The sequence below is a fragment of the Sminthopsis crassicaudata genome, chromosome 2 (assembly GCF_048593235.1).
Source record: "Sminthopsis crassicaudata isolate SCR6 chromosome 2, ASM4859323v1, whole genome shotgun sequence".
NCBI classification, from domain to species: domain Eukaryota; kingdom Metazoa; phylum Chordata; class Mammalia; order Dasyuromorphia; family Dasyuridae; genus Sminthopsis; species Sminthopsis crassicaudata.
Genome location: NC_133618.1, coordinates 28453912 through 28470146, shown reverse-complemented (window position 1 = coordinate 28470146; position 16235 = coordinate 28453912). Strand labels below are relative to the sequence as shown.

Here is a 16235-nt window from a genome sequence, read left to right as displayed (position 1 = left end):
CTCTGCGTTCCCAGAGGCTTTCAGTTTATGCTACTTAAAATTCCCTTCACTCCTCCCCTCCAAGCTTATTTCTCCCTCTCTTTCTCTATCCCCTTTATCTGCCTCTCCCTCCTCTCTAATCCTCTTTTTTTCTTTCTCTTCTGTGTTTTTCTTTCCACTTTGTTTCTGCCTCTCTCTCTCTTTCTCAATTGGATCTGTGGGTTCATTGGTGCAGGAAATTCCTGGTAAGAAAACTTCCTTTGTCCCTAAAGAGCTACAGTCAGAGAGCTGGGGATGGAAGGTTAGTAGCTAGCATTTACATAGGCTAAATTGAAGGTCTGAAAAATCCTGTTCATGTTTCATCATGTTTCAACATACTTGGAAGGTAGGTTCTATTATTATTCCCATTTTTCAGATGAGGCTAAGAAAGGTTAAGGAATTTGCCTATAGTGAAACAATTGGTAAGTAAGAGTCTGAGGCCAGATGTGACTCCAACACTAAATGTCTACCCACTGAGCCCAGCGTGACTCAGGCAGGATGTATCAGAAGCATTGAACCTAGGTACATCTTCCTGGCTCCAAGGCCAGATTTTCAGCCTCTCTGGAGCTCTGCTCTTTCCTCAGTTTTTCTTTGTTTCTCTTCTATTGATCTCAGGTATGAAAACTTGAGCAAGATAGAGCTTCTATCTATATCAACAAGCATTTATGAAGCACCTACTATGTGCTAAGGGCAAGCATGTGAAAAGGGCCAAAAAATCAAGAAATAAAACACGAAAAAGTCCCTCCTTAAAATGAGAACAAAAGGTTTGGCAATTGTCAATGTTGTAAAATGCATATATCTAATAAATAAAAACTATTAAAATAAAAAAAATAATTTAAATTTAAAAAGTCCCTCCTTTCAAGGTGTTCACAGACTAATGAGGAAAACAATGTACAAATAATGAAGTACAAAGACAAATAAGATATAATAGGAAAAGTTAGAATAACTAGGAAATAGCAGAGGGATGTTGGGAAGTTAGCATTGACAGGACTTGGCAAGAGATTAACAGATTGGGAAAGGTGGCTTGGGGAAGACTTCTTGCAAAAAGGGAGATTTTGGCTGAGTCTCTAGGGAAGTCAAGGAAGGCAGTAGGCAGAGATGAGAAGGGAGAGGGTTCCAGGGACTGAGGTCAGCAGAGAGAATGTTGGGAAGAGGAAGTGGAGGGGCTTGTGTAAGGAGCAGCAAGAAACCAGTAATTCACTGGATCACAGAGCTTGGGGAAGGAGGAAGGTGTGAGAGGACTGAAAAGGCAAGATAGAACCAGGTCAACAAGGATTTTAATACCCAGGCAGAGCAGTTTACCTTTAATCCTGGAGGGCATGGAGGACCACTGGATTTTGTTGAATGAGAGGGGAGTTGATAGGATCAGATCTACTCTTTACAAAAGTCCCTTTGAAGGGATAGCCAGGTGGCACAGTGGATAGTACTGGCTCTGGAGTCAGGAGGATGTGAGTTCAAATCTAACTCCAGACACATAATAATCGTATGACTCTAGACAAGTCACTTAATCCCAATTGCCCTCCCCCCCAAAAAAAATTCACTTTGTTACCTGTGGAAGATATACAGGATTGGGGAGAGATTTGAACAGTCCAGGCGTGAGGTAATAAGGACTTGTTCCATGGTGATGAAAATGTCAGGAGACAGCAGGGGAACCATAAAAGGGATGTTGGGAAGTTAGAACTGACAAGACTTGGCAGAGTGACAGAACTAGAATAAAAAATGATACCTCGACTGGGGGTCTGTGCGATAGGGATGGGGTTAGGGTAGTGCCCCACTTTTTGTTAGGGAAAAAAAGGGTTATGGGGGGCTGATGATGAGCCTCAGCTTTGGACATCTATGGGACATCAAATTCAATAGACAGTTGGGTCTGAGAGACTGGAAGAGCAGCTAGAATCCTCAGCATTTTTGTTGTTTCTGTTTAGTCATTTTCAGTTGGGCCCAATTCTCCATGACCCCATTTGGGGATTTCTTGGCAAAGACACTGGAGCAGTTTGCCATTTCAATGCTAATTGACTCCCTGGGAGATGATAAGAACATTAAGTATAAAGGGAGAAGGAAAGAGGGCAAGACTCAGAGCCTTGGGGGACCCTCAAGGTTGGCTGCCATGACCCGGATGAAGATTCAGTGAAGGAGACTGAGGAGGTGTGATCTGCTAATTAGCCTGGGAGGAGAACAGAGAGCAGCCTGGGAAACCTAGAGGGAAGAGAGTATCAGGGAGAAGAGGGTGATGGTCAAAGGCTACAGGGAGGTCGAGTTAGGAAGAAGACAGAGAAAAGGCCTCCTTTCACCTGGATTGTTTTAATAGATGAGCAAAGTTTAATGATTAGGGGTGGAGGTGGGGTTTCAAAGTGTTTTCTAGAAAGGCCGGATCAATTCCCAGAGCTGCCAGCAGTTTATTAAGGTGTCTCTCTTCCTGCCCCTCCAATAATTGCCATTTTCTATTTTTATCATCTTTGCTAATCTAATGCAGAATCTTAGAGATGGTTTAACTTGAATTTCTAGTTATTAGTATAGCAGAGGTTGAACTCTGGCCCATAGGGGTTATTTCATGGGACACAAACTTATCTAGGGATACAAACTCATCCTGAAAGAACTTGATGCTTTTTGATGATGTAGAAAATCTTGAGTAATCCATAAGTCCCTTCATGACAGCTAAAGTGGGAGAGAAGTTCAATTTCTGAGATAAAAAGAGTAGTGCACTTAAGACTTTTAAAAAAGAAAAACTCTGATTTTTATTATTTTTCTGAGTTCAAATCCAGTCTCAGATACTTATTAATTGGATGACCCTGGACAAGTCACTTTATTCTGCTTGCCTCAGTTTCTTTATCTGTAAAAATGAGTTGGAAAGGGAAATGGCAAACCACTCGAGTAAGTTTACCAAGAAAATCCCAAACAGGGTCACAGAGAGTGGGACATGATTAAAAAAAAAAGACCAAAAAACCCAACTCCTTCAAACATTCCAATTACTCACTTAACTCTGGGACTTCCTGTGAAGGGTAGGGTAGTCTTAAAAGTTCTCCAAACTGGGAACCTGGCAATCATTTCCAAGGACATCTCTAACCATGGATGATCTCTTTTGAAGTTGAGAAGTCCCTGGGATGGAGGTTCTCATTAGGTGAAGAATAGACCTTTTCTGGTGTTCCTGTGTGTTTTAGAGCTACCCAGAGAGAACGATTCCACCCTGTTTTGTCTCTCATTTCATTCTCTTCGGGCTTCTGCCTTCCAATCTGCCTCCGCAGTGAGGCTTTCCTGCGTTGCTGCCACGGCCCACAATTGAGAAAGTGTTTCTGGGACAGTTGAGGCTGGTTCTTCTTTACAGAGTTCCCATGATCCTCCATCACGGCTGCATGTTGGCTAAGACCATTGATGATAAAGAAGAATGTGTGCAGGCAGTCAGGCTTTGGACCACAGTGCTTGGCTGGGTTAGGGTTCTGTGGCAGGACTTCCAGATGCCATAGGGGACAGCAGGGCCTTCAGTCCCTTTCCCACAGTTAAAGCAGGTGGTGATATAAGTCTTAGATTGATACAGTGGAGATGATCAGTCCTATGGCTGAGCAAAATGAAGAAGGCTCAGAAGCTCATCTGGATTTTAAGCATTTTTTCAGGGAAATCTATCACTTGCAAAAAGCTAATGGAGAAGGGAGTCAGACATAAATTACCCAGATGCGTTGGTTCCCAATATCTCTCCAGAATGCTCCCTTCTCTCCTCTGACGCTGCTCTATCATGCTATGGATCCCCATTACCTCACGGCTTGCTGCAATAACTGCTGGGGGGGAGGTCGACTCCCTTGAGTCCTTCCCCATGCCCATTCATCCTCCATTTAGCTGATAAAAGTGATTTCCCTAGAGAACACATCACTCTCTTATTCAATAAACTCAGGGGCTCTTAGTTACCTGTAGGAGCAAATATAAAAACCTGTTTTTGAAAACCTTTCATAACATGGTTTCTTCCTTCCTCTCCAGTCTTCTTACAACTCAACCAGCCTTCCCTCTGCCTCCAACTCTGTGATCCAGTGACAATGGGCACCTTGCTGTCCCTCCAACAGGTTACTCCACCTCACAATTCCAGGCACTTTTACTGGCCATCCCCAAGGCCAGAACAGTCGCCTTCCTCATCTCTGCCTTCCTGGCCTCCTTCAAGTATAGGACCTTCCACGGGAGACCCTGCTCTGTCTCCCTCGATGCTTTCCCTCTGAGACAACCTCAATTTTTTCTGTTCTATATCCTGTTACATATATATATATATATATATATATATATATATATATATATATATAATGTTATATGTTAGATATATGTTAGCTTAGATGCTGTCTCCTCCATTAGACTGTGAGGTTCTGAAGAGTGGGGAGTATCTTATATTTCTTTGTATCCTCAGCACTTAGCAGATTGCTTGAAACACAGTAGGTGCCTAATTAATGCTTACTGCGTGTCTGGCTGATGACATTGTCGACATTTTTAGGGGGGATACATTGGAAGATCTCAGGTACAGAATGTCGAAAGCGTGTGTCAGCGAGGAGAGACCAGCCTGAAGCTTTCACCTGACAAGTTATGGTTTTTCCGAGTCTCAAGTTGGGGGGCCTTCAATGTTTTAGCAGGGTGTAAGCACTGACCCAGAAACCTGGCCAGGTTCCCAGAATCCTCTACAACTGGGTGGCTGTAATCCATATTGTCAAGGTCTCTGCTTCTTGGAATGTCCACGTCATTGGGATTAGGATTAGGTTACGTCGAAAACTCCAAAATCTTTTGGGGAAGGCATTCAGAGCCTCAATCAGTGGCTTTATTTCATTCCCTAAATCCCCAGGCTGTACCAAGTCAGGCCTTCATCTTACAGCCTTAGGAATGGTGTGTCAGGGATCTAGAACTGGGGAGGCCCTGGAATCCAACCATTATTTAAAGCAGTCTCATTTTTCACACAGGAAGAAATGGAGGCCCCAACAAGTGACACATTTTGTCCAAGGCAGTTGGATTAAAAATTGACTTTAAAAACTAAAGTGTTTTTTTTTTTTTTTAAATAAATACCTAGGTGGGGCAGGATTGGGGTGATGTATGTAGGTGGGTGGGAGGAGTTGGACCAAACGTCCTCCCCTGCTGTTTTAGGAGTCTGTGCTTCTTTGAGGCTCTTTCCTTTCCCCTTCTAGGCTGGAACCCCACACCCTCCCATCAAGGCTCCCCAGGAGGGCCCCACCCTCCCGGGCCTCTCTGCAACAACCAGGAGGAAATGCAGTCTTGCCCAATGGAGCCCCAAGGACTGAAGGTGAAGGAGGTTTGGTCAGGACGGGACTGCCCCATCTTCCTGTCGGGGTCACTGCCAACATCCAGCCCGGATGCTTTCTCCACACTTTGAAGGCCACCCCCAGACTGACCTTATTTTGTGTGACAACAAGCCAGATGCACAGTGTGAGTGCCAGAGGTATCTTAGGGTGGCCAAAAGCCCTGGGAAGTAGCTGGGTAGAGTGCTGGATGTAGAGATGAGGAAACCCTCATTCATATCTTGCTTCTGACACGTGGGCACATTGGATACTGACGTATCCTCATCTGTGAAATGGGCATAACAACACTGTTGTTAAGCTAAAATGGGAATATGTATATTGTGCTGAGGTCCTAAATGGTGTGTTTTTGACAGAGAGAAACCAAAGAATTGATCCCTGAGGCAGGCAGCGAGAAGGCTCTGATAGAGATCAGTTTAGCTCCATAGTTCCACCCTCTGGGGAAGTCATCCAGTTTGAAATCCAGGTTATGTCAGGCCCCTAAGACCCATTCTCTGGAGAAGTCTCCAGCAGTGCCACCTTGCCACGCCCTGTCAGAAATCCCAGTCATGGCTCTGAGGTTAAAGGTTTTCCCTTTAAAATCTACTCATGGGCCATGGCTGCTGCCCTCCTTTGGGTCAGTCAGCCACGGCACTCTGGCTCATGTCTTTCCCTCCCCTTCCCCTTCCCCCGTGCTATGTGGTATCTCTCCTAACTCCGCTATGCTTCCCAACCCCACTTCTCCTCCTCATCACTAGCCGACTCTTTTGGGGTGCTACGTCCTTTTCAGGAAGTTGTCTTTCATAGGCTCTCCTAACTCTTTTTCATATTTACCATTTCTGATGTCTATTGGATCTCTCCCTTTTGTCTGTAACTTCTTCCCTAAAGAAATCTACCTTTTCCCCAAGGACAATGGCCTTTGTGAATTCTTCACATGACTGAACTCCAACTTTTTTGGTGGACATCACCATCGTTCTGGTGTCTCCATCACCTGTATCATTTTGGTTCTCGAACCACATCATTTGGGGCCAAACCCCACATCACAGAGTACATCATAAAGTATTCTATGAACCTTGAAGTGCCATGGAAATATCGATTATTGTTAATGTTATTCTTTTTTATTTTTATTTTTTATTTATTTATTTATTTATTTTTTATTTTTGTATTCATTTTTCCAAATTACCCCCCCTCCCTCTATTCCCTCCCCCCGATGACAGGCAATCCCATAAATTTTACATGTGTTACAATATAGTCTAGGTACAATACATGTGTGTGAATATCATTTTCTTGTTGTTTATTTTTTATTTTTTGTTGAGGCACTTGGGGTTAAGTGACTTGTCCAGGGTCACACAGGTAGGAAGTGTTAAGTGTCTGAGACCAGATTTGAACTCTGGTCCTCCTGAATTCAGGGCTGGTGCTCTTCCCACTGCACCACCTAGCTGCCCCTATTAATGTTAGTCTAGGGTTATTAAAGAAACACTTGCCTGGAAGATAAGATCTGGCTTCTGTCACCAGCTCCATGAAAGTCAATCATTATTATTATTATCATCGTAGATAAAATAGAAGTAACTCTCCATTATCAGCTGCATTTCACAGATGGAGAAGATAAGAAATTTATCATTCCATTCCATTCTATTCAATGGTTTTCATTCAAAATCCTATGAATGGTGGGCTCAAATCAGTTCAGTTAGTATTTGTTAAGTTTTCATAGATACACAGCATCCAAGAATTTCCAACATACTCAGGTATCTAGTAGGAGCTTAATAAATGTTTGCTTATTGACTGACTGGGGGAAGAAGTCTGATTTCTGACCTGTGGGGGCTCTCTGAAGGCTCCATAATGATGTAATGAGTTCAAATTAGACAACCACCTTGGAGATCACAATCTATAATATCATTCAGAATCAATTTCAGACTTTTTAAACTGCATGCTGCTAGGTAAATCACTTAATTTCTGTGTGCCTCAGTTTCTTCAGTTGTAAAATGGGGATAATAACAGCACCTATCTCCCAGAGTTATGAGGATTAAATGCAATAACATGTGTAAAGTGCTTCATTAACTTTAAAGAGTAATATACGGTTATTATAATAATATTATTGGAAGTGTCAACTGTTTGCATTTTTGTTTTTCTTCCCAGGTTATTTTTACCTTCTGAAACCAATTCTGTGCAACAAGAAATTAGGTTCTGCACATATATATTGTATCTAGGATATACTATAACATGTTTAACATGTATGGGAATACCTGCATCTAGGGGAGGGGATGGAGGGAAGGAGGGGAAAATTCGGAACAGAAGGGAGTACAAGGGATAATGTTGTAAAAAATTACCCATACATATGTACTGTCAAAATATGTTATAATTACAAAATTAATAAAAAATTGCTATTGTTATATTATTATAAGTATTTGTGCAAATCTAGTCCCATGACAATGTCATACTAAAATAAAAACCACCCCCAAACAAACTAACCCAACAACTTAGAAAAGTGTCTTGCACATAGTAGATGCTGAATCAATGTTGGTTGAGATGAATTGCATCCATTGGCCTTAGACACTTAACACTTCCTAGTTGCGTGACCTTGGGCAAGTCACTTAACCCCAATTGCCTTAGCAAAAAAAAAAAAAAAAAGACTGCAAGTCCTCAAATCATATCTACCTACAATCAGAAGAATTAGACCTGTGGCCAAAAAATATCATGTCCAGAGATGAATTGCATCCAGCCCATCCCTAGGCTTTATGGGGGAGACAAAAGAAACTTTTAGTGCTGGAAGTTAATATTGGGTTGGGTGGATAGAGACCTTTACACTGGCAAAAGATGAGGAACAGGTCCGGAATTGCTTAAATGTTTGAGCAAATTAATTTTGTGTAAATCCAATCCTATTTGAAATATCCCCAGGGAATTGCCCACATAAAAAGAAAAATCACCAGAATTCTTTTTGTCAAAGGCAGATGCTACCTTTAAAATACCTGGTTTGTAGAACTCTGCTGGGCCACTGAAATGTCTGTTACCTGTATGACCTTGGACAAGTCTTTTAAATTGTCTGGGTCTCAGTTTCTTCATCTGTAAGAATGTTCAGGTTACAGAAACACACAAACTGATGCATAGTGAAGCGAACAGAAGCAAGAGAACATTGTATACAGTAATGGCAACATCCTTTCATTAAGAACTGTGAATGACTTAGCTATTCTCAGCATGATCCATGAGAAGCCCAAAGAACTAATGATGAAACATGCTAGTCCCTTCCAGAGAAAGGACAGATGCTATTTGAAAACAGATCCAAGGATACTATTTTTCTTTCATTTTTTCTTTTGAGTCTTTTTCTTTTCTTTTTTTTTTTTTTTTTTTTTTTTTTTTTTTTTTTTTTTGAGGCTGGGGTTAAGTGACTTGCCCAGAGTGTTAAGTGTCTGAGACCAGATTTGAACTCTGGTCCTCCTGAATTCAAGGCTGGTGCTCTATCCCCTGCGCCACCTAGCTGCCCCTCTTTTGAGTCTTTTTTACACAAAATGATTAACATGGAAACATTTTACATAATTGCACACATATCTGATTTTTTGCCTTTTCAGGGAGGAGGAAAAGGAAGGAAGGAAGGATAGAATTTGGAACTTACAACTTACTAAATTGGAAAAAAAAAATGTGGAAGTTAGACTAGATAGCCTCTACAGACTCTCCCAGATCTAGATCTGTGATTCTGGAGGTCAAATTACATTGTAAATTTATAATCTCACTTTTGAATCAGTTTCTCCTTCTGTGAAATAAAGAAAATTTTACCTTCTCTAATTTAGCCTAAGGCAGGGCTCCTTAAACTTTTTCCACTAGGGACCTCCTTTCACCCAAGAAAATTGTATGGTTATAAAATCAGTATACAGATCATTTACTGATAATCATAATTTCAAAACCTCCTCATTCAGTTATGAGACCCTTACCCACAGTTTAAGAAGCTGGGCCTTAAGCAACCAACCGTTTTAGGCAATAAGCCCCAGGCTTTCAGGAAAGTAGGTGAGGGAAAGATGGCCCTGGGGTCAAAGGTCTGTGGGTTTCTCTGGGGTCCTGGCAGGTGAGCTTGAATTATTAGGCCTCAAGATCTCAGAGAATGTTAAGCCACAAAGGCAAGTCAGAAGTCTATTCAAATACTTTGTTGACCTCAAAATATCTGTGACCTCATTGATGTGAACACTCACTCCATTAGTGAGCCGATCCTTGCCCATATTTGGATCTTGATGGTGTGCTATGAACTTTCCTCCATTTAAAAAAATACATTATTTAAATTTTTTTCTTTTATTCTATATTTAAGAAATACAAAATAAAATATTTTGCCCAGGCCCATATAGTTAGCAAGTATCTGAGGTAGGATTTGAACTCAGGCTCTCCTGACACTAGGCTGGCACCATGTCCACTGCACCACCTGGTTGCCCATCATCCTGTTGAGCACAATACTATTTCATTACATCCATATACAATAATTTGTTTATCTATTGCAGGGAGAATTGATGGATTCCTTCATAGCTTCCAATTCTTTGTTATAAATGTTTTTGTACCCATAAGTCCTTTTTCTCTTTCTGTGATCTTTTTGAGACACAGGCCAGAAGTAGCATTGCTAGATCAAAGGGAATAATTTAGTAACTTTTGGGGCATCGTTCCAAATTACTTTCCAGAATGGCTGGACCAAACAACACCTCTATCAACAGCACATTATTAATGTGTCTGTTTTGCTTTAGCTCTTCCAACAATTGTCTTCCTTTTTTGTCATCTTTCCCAACATAGTGAACGTGAATGGTACCATAAAAGTTGCTTTATTTTAGATTTCTCTAATGTTAGTGACTTTAAGTATTTTTTGCATATGGCTGTTAAGAACTTATATTTTGTTTTCTTTGAAAACTTAATATTGATATTTTTAACCATTTACTCAATGAGGAATGACTTTGTTTTACAACATTTAAGTCAATCTCATATATCTTGGAAATGAAACTTAGGAAAACTTGGTGCAATTTTTAAAAAATGAATTTCTGTTTTTCATGACTATTTGTTACAAAGAAAGGCTTTTTTTGGGGGGGAGGAAATAATGGAGTGGAGAGTTGGTGGGTACTTATTGGGATACCAAAAAGGAGAAGAGGGGAAAAAAGATCATTAGTGAATCATAAAAAAAAAAAAAAAATTGAAAAGGCCCGAAAGAAGTATAGAAGGAATCCGTACAAGCCAGACAATAGGCCTATGTTCAATATGAAATTGACCAGAAAAATCCAACCAATCTACATGATTGGGAAATTCAGTGTCACATAAAATCTTCATTTCCTGTTCCTTTTTTTTTTTTTTTTTTTTGGCTCAGGCAATTGAGACTAAATGACTTGCCTATGGTCACACAGCTAAGAAGTATTAAGTATCCGAGGTCAAATTTGAACTTGGGTCCTCCTGACTTCCAGGCTGGTACTCCATTTTTTGTTCTTAACAGTATATGGAAATGTTTATGGTTGTTGATATTTGTCAAATTTCTAATAGTAAAAAAATAAAAAATAATTAAGTCTGAATTTAAAAAAAAAATTCATGCTATTGATATGTAACTGGCTTACCTTCTTTTCCCATCATACAGTTTCTGGATGATGCTCTAACGCCCCTCCTATGAAAAGGCCATCAATGGACAAATGCTTCAGATTATGCCCTCTGGGTTTCCTTAAATTCTTCAGAGATGTGGGTGATCCATGATTTGCAGTATCTTAAAAACTTTAGAATTGATTGTCTGACATGGCAGACACTGGCACAGGACTTCCCAGCATGCTGTGCCCTCATCAGCTGTGCTCTCTGAGCAGAGCAGAATTGAATTAGCCTGAAAGAAACGTGAGATGTGCAAAGTTAGAGAAGCTGTCCCAAATGTTCATAGGGACTATTTGTGTCTGACCTGTGGCAGAGCATCCCGAGCTTGTATTGGTCGGATCAGCCACAGTCAGACATCCTGTAATGTGACTCTAACATAGTGATGTCATTTTGGTCCTCCTCGAGAATAAAGGACATCAACCAACCAACCAATCAGTGGGAGGAAAGTAGTGGTTAAAAATGTTTTGTGGGCATGAACCTGAGGGGGGAAGCAATCCACCTGAGTTAGTGAGAGGGTTGATATGGAATTACAGAATATCCCAGTTGGAAGGGGTCTCAAAAACAAATGACCTTGTCGATGTTGGAACAAGAATCCCTTACCTTTATCATCCCTGATGGGATCATTCAGTCTTTGCTTTATTTATCTTTAAATTTTATTTATTTTCATAAATAATATATTTATTAATAAATAAATTTTAAAAAGATTTTTATTTATGAAACAAATGCAGGGTATTTTTAATTTATTAATTTTATAATTATAATTTTTTGACAGTACATATGCATGGGTAATTTTTTTTTTTTTACAACATTATCCCTTGTATTCACTTTTCCAAATTTTCCCCTCCCTCCCTCTACTCCCTCCCCTAGATGATGGCAATCAATGGGTAATTTTTTGACATTAACCCTTGCAAAGCCTTCTGTTCCAACTTTTTCCTTCCTTCTCCCCCACCCCCTCCCCTAGATGGCAGGTAGTCCCATACATGTTAAATATGTTAAATTATATGTTGAATGTATACATATTTATACACTTATCTTTCAGTCTTTGTTTTAAATACCTCCAGTGAATGGAGCCTACCACCATCCAAGGCAATGATTCCACTTCTCCATGCTCTTACTCTTGGAAAGTTTTTTTTTTTTTTTTTTTTTTTTTAACATTCATTTATTTCTCCTCCTCTTGTTGTTGCTCTCTTGAGCCAATCAGAACCAGCTCAATCTCTCTTCCCCCATACAGCCCTTCAAATAGTTAGACATACTCTGTGTCACTACTTAAAGCTTCTCTTCAGCTGAACCTTGCAAGATGTTGGGGTCCTTCACCATTCTCCCTGCCAATGCTTTGTTTTTTTTCAGCCTTTTAATGTCCTACTTAAAATATGCTACTCAGAAAGGTCCCTGACACTTCCAAGGCCCCTTGATGGGGGTAGAGGACAGCTGGACTATGGCCTCTTGGGATCTGGATGCAGCACCTCTCTGATTGTAGTCTGAGATCTTGGTTTCCTTAGCCTTGCGATTCCACTGTTGACTGATGGATCTTGCAGGCCCGTGTCTTTGACCTTTTAACAAATGTTCTCTAATGAGAACATCTTGACTATATTCACTGTCCATTCCCCTGGAGTAGAATCAGGCACAGGATGAGAGTATGGGCCTATGTGTAAGGAAAGGGGGGGATGCTGATGACTGTGGTCTTCCCTGTGGGAACCAATTTTTGATCTTTCCGTGATATAGTTTTGATTCATGGTATGCCATAATTTCTAAAGAATGAAAGCCGAGGATCATCCAAACAATCATCACAGGATCCTAGTTGTAAAATGGGAAGAGATCCTACAGCCTGTCTGGATCAACCTTTTCATTTTACAGATGAGGAAACTGAGGCAGAGAAAAGTTATATTAGGAGACTTGAGATCACACCAAAATGCCACAATTAAGTGCTAATACTTTCCCATTTTACAGATGAGAAAATGGAGCTGCAGAAAGCTTGGGAGGCGCGCTCCGAGTTACTCAGCTAGTTAATGTCAAGGGTACTTCCCAACTCCAAAGGTTCTAGAGGCATGGATTAGATGGACTACAGGGTCTCTGGGTGTGAGCAGTGTTGGCAAATGCACACAAAATGAAGAAATGCAGTGCAGGGTTGCTGATAAGGATGTCCTCAGATAAGCGTGCAACGGGTGGAAGAAAGGGTCAGGTACAGCAGAGGCAGGACGACCCATAGGCAGCCTCCGGGTTGGCAGTGATGCAAGGTCAGGGAAAATAGAGGAAGGCCCTCAATAAAATGGAGGGGAGAACCTGAACAGCCAGGTATGGGGGGGCAACTTGATCTGGATCAATGAAAGGAATGTTCATAGCCTTGGAGCCGGGAAGTACAAATTTTGAGCTATATTTAGAACTGGGAGAAATCTTAGAGGTCACTGAATGTGGCCGGGTTACCTTTGCCTATGGTCGGGCTTCCTGGGGAGGAGCGAGGCCGTCAGCAGCTCTGCCTCCCCTTCTCTCTGGCGTCCAAGCACTAACTCCTGGGCTCAGAGAGAACATTTAAATATTAATGTATTTATTCATTTATTCATGAGCCGGCTGCTTCTTGTAGCCTTCTCCTTGCCTAGCTCAGCTCCCTCCATCCCTATGCCCCTGAACGCGGTCCCTGTTCTAGGTTAACTCCCCGGGCTCCTGGAATGGGGCCATCCTGTACTGGATGTGCTTGAGATCGATGCTAGCTGGGAAGGTCTGGAGCTCGTGACCTCGCTGGATGGGTCTGAGCTGATCAAGGTAATGGAGAATCGTGGGGCCTCAAGCATCACTGATAAAGAAGAGACCCCATTTTATAGACCAGTGAGGAGGCCCAAGGCACACAACAACTTGTTTCGCACTCACACCCTGTTCTTAGGAAGCTGTCGGAAGGGCAGCGTGGAGTCTTAGAAGGATTTGGCTTTGGAACATCAGCCAACAACTAGCTGAATGACCTTGGACCAGTCACCACTCCTGCTTCCTCTCTCCAAGACAGGAATAAGGCTATTAGAACTATCCCAGGTTTGCTGTGACTAACAAATATGACAGAACTGAGTTATCCTGCAAGTGAGCAGCTGAAGGACGGATGGAACAAGGGGGTGGGGTCCCTAGCAGCTCCAGGTCTTGCATCATTCAGTCTTTCCCAGCCTCAGTTTTCTCACCTGGAAAATGAGGACAATCCTTGCACTTGGATGTTTGCAAGGATCCCAGGAGAGAGAGCGATGGCCTTATTGAGACGCAGGCCAGCCCCCTTCAGTATTTGAAGACAAGAGTCTGGGCAGCTGGAGAATGCCCCCACCCCGGCTGAATTGGGGTGCTCTTAATGGCAGAGGAGACCCTTGCTGCCTTGCCCTAAGGCGGAAGAGGAAGCCCTCTCCCTGCCCAGTCTTCCGGCCCTCAGAATCACAAGCAAGGAGGGAAGAGGCCATTTTACAGATGAGAAAACAGAGGATTAGAGCTGGAAGGGCTCATTCAGCGTTTGGGAAACAGTTTTGTTTGCCCTTCATGTTCCAGGAGGACCGATGACATCATGGGGATGATGTCTCATCCTGTCTCCGTGAATGCTTCAGCAGCCAGAGGAGTCAGAGCTGTGACGGTCGGGAGCAGGGCGGGCTCCAGTACTGGGCAGGACCAGAACTCGGACCCTCCAGCTCCGGGGCTCCCTGGGAAGGCTCACCTCCGAGACTGCCCGCGCTGTCCAGGGCTCCGTGCCCTGAGCCCGACTTTGGGCCCCGAAGTGGGGGTGGGGTGGGGGTGCGGGGGTCACAAGCCCAATGGGGGAGGGCTGGACAGGTGGGGAGAGACGGAGGATGGGGAGGGGGGAGGATAGGCTAAGGGAGAGAGTTAAGGCAGGGGGAGGGGTAGAATGGGAGGGAATATGGAGGGGAGGGAAGGGAGTGAGAGGTGGATAAAGGAGGAGGGGAGATGGGGAGGGAGAAGACCGGGAAGAAAGGGCAGGACTGCGGGAGGGGAGGACAGAAGCTAGAGGACTAGAGAGGGGGAGGGGAGGATGGGGTAAGGGAGAGGAGGGAGGGGAGAAGAGTGGAGGATAGGTACAGGGGGGAGGGGAGGGAAGAGGAAGGGGGGAACCAAGGCAAGGGAGGGGGAAGGAGGGGAGGGGAGGCGCTGGGCCCGGATGGGTGAACTGGCCACGTGCGACACCGCCGCCCCTACCCCTCTCACCACTGAGGGCCCCCTCAAGCCCAGGGAGTGGGGGGCGGGGCAGGGTAGGCTCGGGCTCCGCACCGCCCCTCCCCCCGCCCCGAGGACGCAACGGAGTCGTTCTCCCCGGCCCCGCCCTTTCTACTCTGCACTGCAGCTCGCCGCATCGCCGACCCCGCCCCCCATGACTCCGCCCAAGGTCCACAGGCCCCGCCCTATAGCTCCGCCCCGGGCTCTCCGGCCCCGCCCCCTCCCGGGCCGCTGCGGGTCGGAGCGGCCGAAAGAGAGGCGGGCGCGTGGCTGGGGGTGGGACCTTGTCCGGGGGCGGGGCCAGGAGGGGCGGGTCCGGTGGTAACGTCAGTCCGGGCTCGCGGCCGGCCGGCGCGCCCCTCACGAGCGGAGCGGAGGGAGCCGAGGCAGCGGAGGCAGCAGAGGGCGGCTCGACCCCGGGCGCCGCCGCCCGCCGCCGCCACCACCGCCGCCGCCGCCTCCGCCGGCGGGGCCGCGCCTCCTCAGCCCGGCTCGCGGGCGGCGTCCCCGGGCTCTCGGGGCGCGGCGGTGAGCGCGGCCATGGCCCTGCGGCGCAGCCCCGAGCCCCCCGGCGGGCCGGCGCGCTGGCTGCCCACGCACGTCCAGGTGACGGTGCTGCAGGCCCGCGGGCTGCGCGGCAAAGGCACGGGGGGCAGCAGCACGAGCGACGCGTACACCGTGATCCAGGTGGGCCGGGAGAAGTACAGCACGTCCGTGGTGGAGAAGAGCACGGGCTGCCCCGAGTGGCGCGAGGAGTGCGTCTTCGAGCTGGCCCCCGGGGCGCTGGACGGGCTGCTGCGGGCGCAGGACGCGGCCCCCGACGCGCCGGCGCCGCCCCCGGCCGAGCCGGCCTGCGAGCTCGTGCTCACCGCCATGCACCGCTCGCTCATCGGCATCGACAAGTTCCTGGGCCAGGCCACCGTGGCTCTGGACGAGGTCTTCCGCCAGGGCCGCGCCCAGCACACGCAGTGAGTGCCCGCCCGGGCCGCGGGGGGATAGGGAGGCTGCCCGCGGCCCGGAGCGCTGCTGCGCCCTGCCATTACTCGAACTTTCCGGGGGGGGGGGGGGGGGAGGGGGCGGTTCCTCTTCGGCCTCTGCCGAGGTTCACTTTTGGCGGCGGCCGCTCCGTTATTCGGGACCCCCCTCCCGGGCGGGACTTCGGGCCATAAGGGGCTCCCCGTCTCTGAGAGGAGA

At 45.4% G+C, this 16235-nt stretch overlaps 1 protein-coding gene and 1 long non-coding RNA gene across 4 annotated transcripts in view; one reads left to right on the top strand and one right to left on the bottom strand.

Annotated features, from left to right (window-relative positions):
- Window positions 1-5380: 5380 nt before the first annotated feature.
- Window positions 5381-15091, bottom strand: LOC141554032 (uncharacterized). The gene is made up of 3 exons (XR_012485761.1): window positions 14527-15091; window positions 10832-11085; window positions 5381-5556 (listed from the first exon to the last, which is right to left on the bottom strand). It is a non-coding gene; the product is annotated as an uncharacterized LOC141554032 (long non-coding RNA).
- A 473-nt stretch (window positions 15092-15564) lies between these two features.
- Window positions 15565-16235, top strand: part of RAB11FIP5 (RAB11 family interacting protein 5) — a 39148-nt gene continuing 38477 nt past the window's right edge. For 2 of the 3 annotated variants that reach the window (XM_074285541.1, XM_074285540.1), the window contains exon 1: window positions 15565-16009. In XM_074285541.1, coding sequence (XP_074141642.1) covers window positions 15582-16009 — 428 coding nt within the window. In that variant the 5' untranslated portion in view covers window positions 15565-15581. The remainder of the gene's footprint in view (window positions 16010-16235) is intronic. The other variant, XM_074285545.1, reaches the window with a different exon arrangement.